This window comes from Patiria miniata, unplaced genomic scaffold (genome assembly GCF_015706575.1).
Source record: "Patiria miniata isolate m_02_andy unplaced genomic scaffold, ASM1570657v1 HiC_scaffold_20, whole genome shotgun sequence".
NCBI classification, from domain to species: Eukaryota; Metazoa; Echinodermata; class Asteroidea; order Valvatida; family Asterinidae; genus Patiria; species Patiria miniata.
The window spans coordinates 12,639,694-12,640,911 of NW_024037059.1; the positions used below are offsets into that span (position 1 = coordinate 12,639,694).

At 51.3% G+C, this 1,218-nt stretch overlaps 1 protein-coding gene across 1 annotated transcript; it reads right to left on the reverse strand.

Annotated features, from left to right (window-relative positions):
* Positions 1-458: 458 nt before the first annotated feature.
* On the reverse strand, positions 459-818 carry LOC119727827 (uncharacterized protein K02A2.6-like). Its single transcript, XM_038199898.1, has one exon. It carries the CDS (start codon positions 816-818, stop codon positions 459-461), a length of 360 nt encoding a protein of 119 aa, XP_038055826.1.
* Between the last annotated feature and the right edge of the window lie 400 nt (positions 819-1,218).

A 1,218-nucleotide genomic window follows, 5' to 3' on the forward strand; every position in this document is an offset into this window, starting at 1 on the left:
CTCCCGGGGTCCATGGGGAGCCTTCAACCTTGGGTCGAGTTTTGGCGCGAACTGGCTGTCCGACAACCAGATCAGGGAAGCTTTTAGCAGTGCGGTCGTGATACAGTTTAGCTGTCTGTCTTTTGTCACGACTTACTCGGTGACGGCCTCTACAACCTGGGTCTTGTACGGTGAGCTCTTGCAAGGGAGGAATGAGCGCGTTCGTCGAGACATTAAGCGCTGTGCCGGAGAGCTGGACATTCCCGGAGTAGTGGTGTTCCTCCATTCAAGGATAGCCTTCCACACGTCACTTTTGTCTTTGGCAGCTTTGGTCACAAGTCCCTTGGCAATTTTGACCGCGGACTCTGCTTTTCCGTTGGATTTGGAGTGGTAGGGGCTTGAGGTAGTGTGTTCAAAGTCCCAGTCATTCGCGAACTGAGTGAACTCGCGTGACACGTAGTTTGATCAGTTGTCTGTGATCAAGGTGTGAGGAATGCCGTGGGTGGCAACACTGGCTTCAGTTCCTTGATTAGCGATTTGGAAGTCATGTCTTCCAGGGCGTGCAAGTCGATGTAGTCTGAGTAGAGGTCTACTAGTACGCAGTAGTTTTGTCCATTGACCTCAAAACAGTCACTCGCGACTAGTTTCCACGGTTTCTTGGGTACTAGGTGTGTCATGAGGGGTTCCTTGGGGAGAGCTGGTTGTGACTCCTGGCAGATTGCGCAGCGTTGGACTGCCTCCACCAGTTCTGTGTGCATACGTGGCCAGTACATTATGTCTCGTGAAGTGTTGGTGGTGTACTGCACGCCCATGTGAGATGCATGTGCCCTTGCTGTCATGTCTGCACGGAGAGCTGTTGGGATTACAATACGCGTTCCGCGAAAGATTAACCAATTTTTGTTGACAGCTCATCTCTGTATGGCCAGTATTCCCTGATACACAAGGAAACTTGAGCCTTGTCCCCTGGCCAGCCTGCTTGGATGACCTGCATCAGCGTTTTTAGGGTTTGGTCAGCGAGCGTAGCCTTTTTGACTCTCTGCAGACGCTCGTCTGTGACGAAGATGTTTGGTTCCATGTTCTCCAACTCCATGTTGAGCTTCTGCTCCTTAGTGACGGAGAAGATCAGAGAGTGTGGTGTCTGATCTGTGACTTGTCGTGTTGGCAACAATGCTCGCGACAGTGTATCGCTCAAGTACATTCGCAAACCCTGCTTGTACTCTACGTGTAGTGAGTACTTCT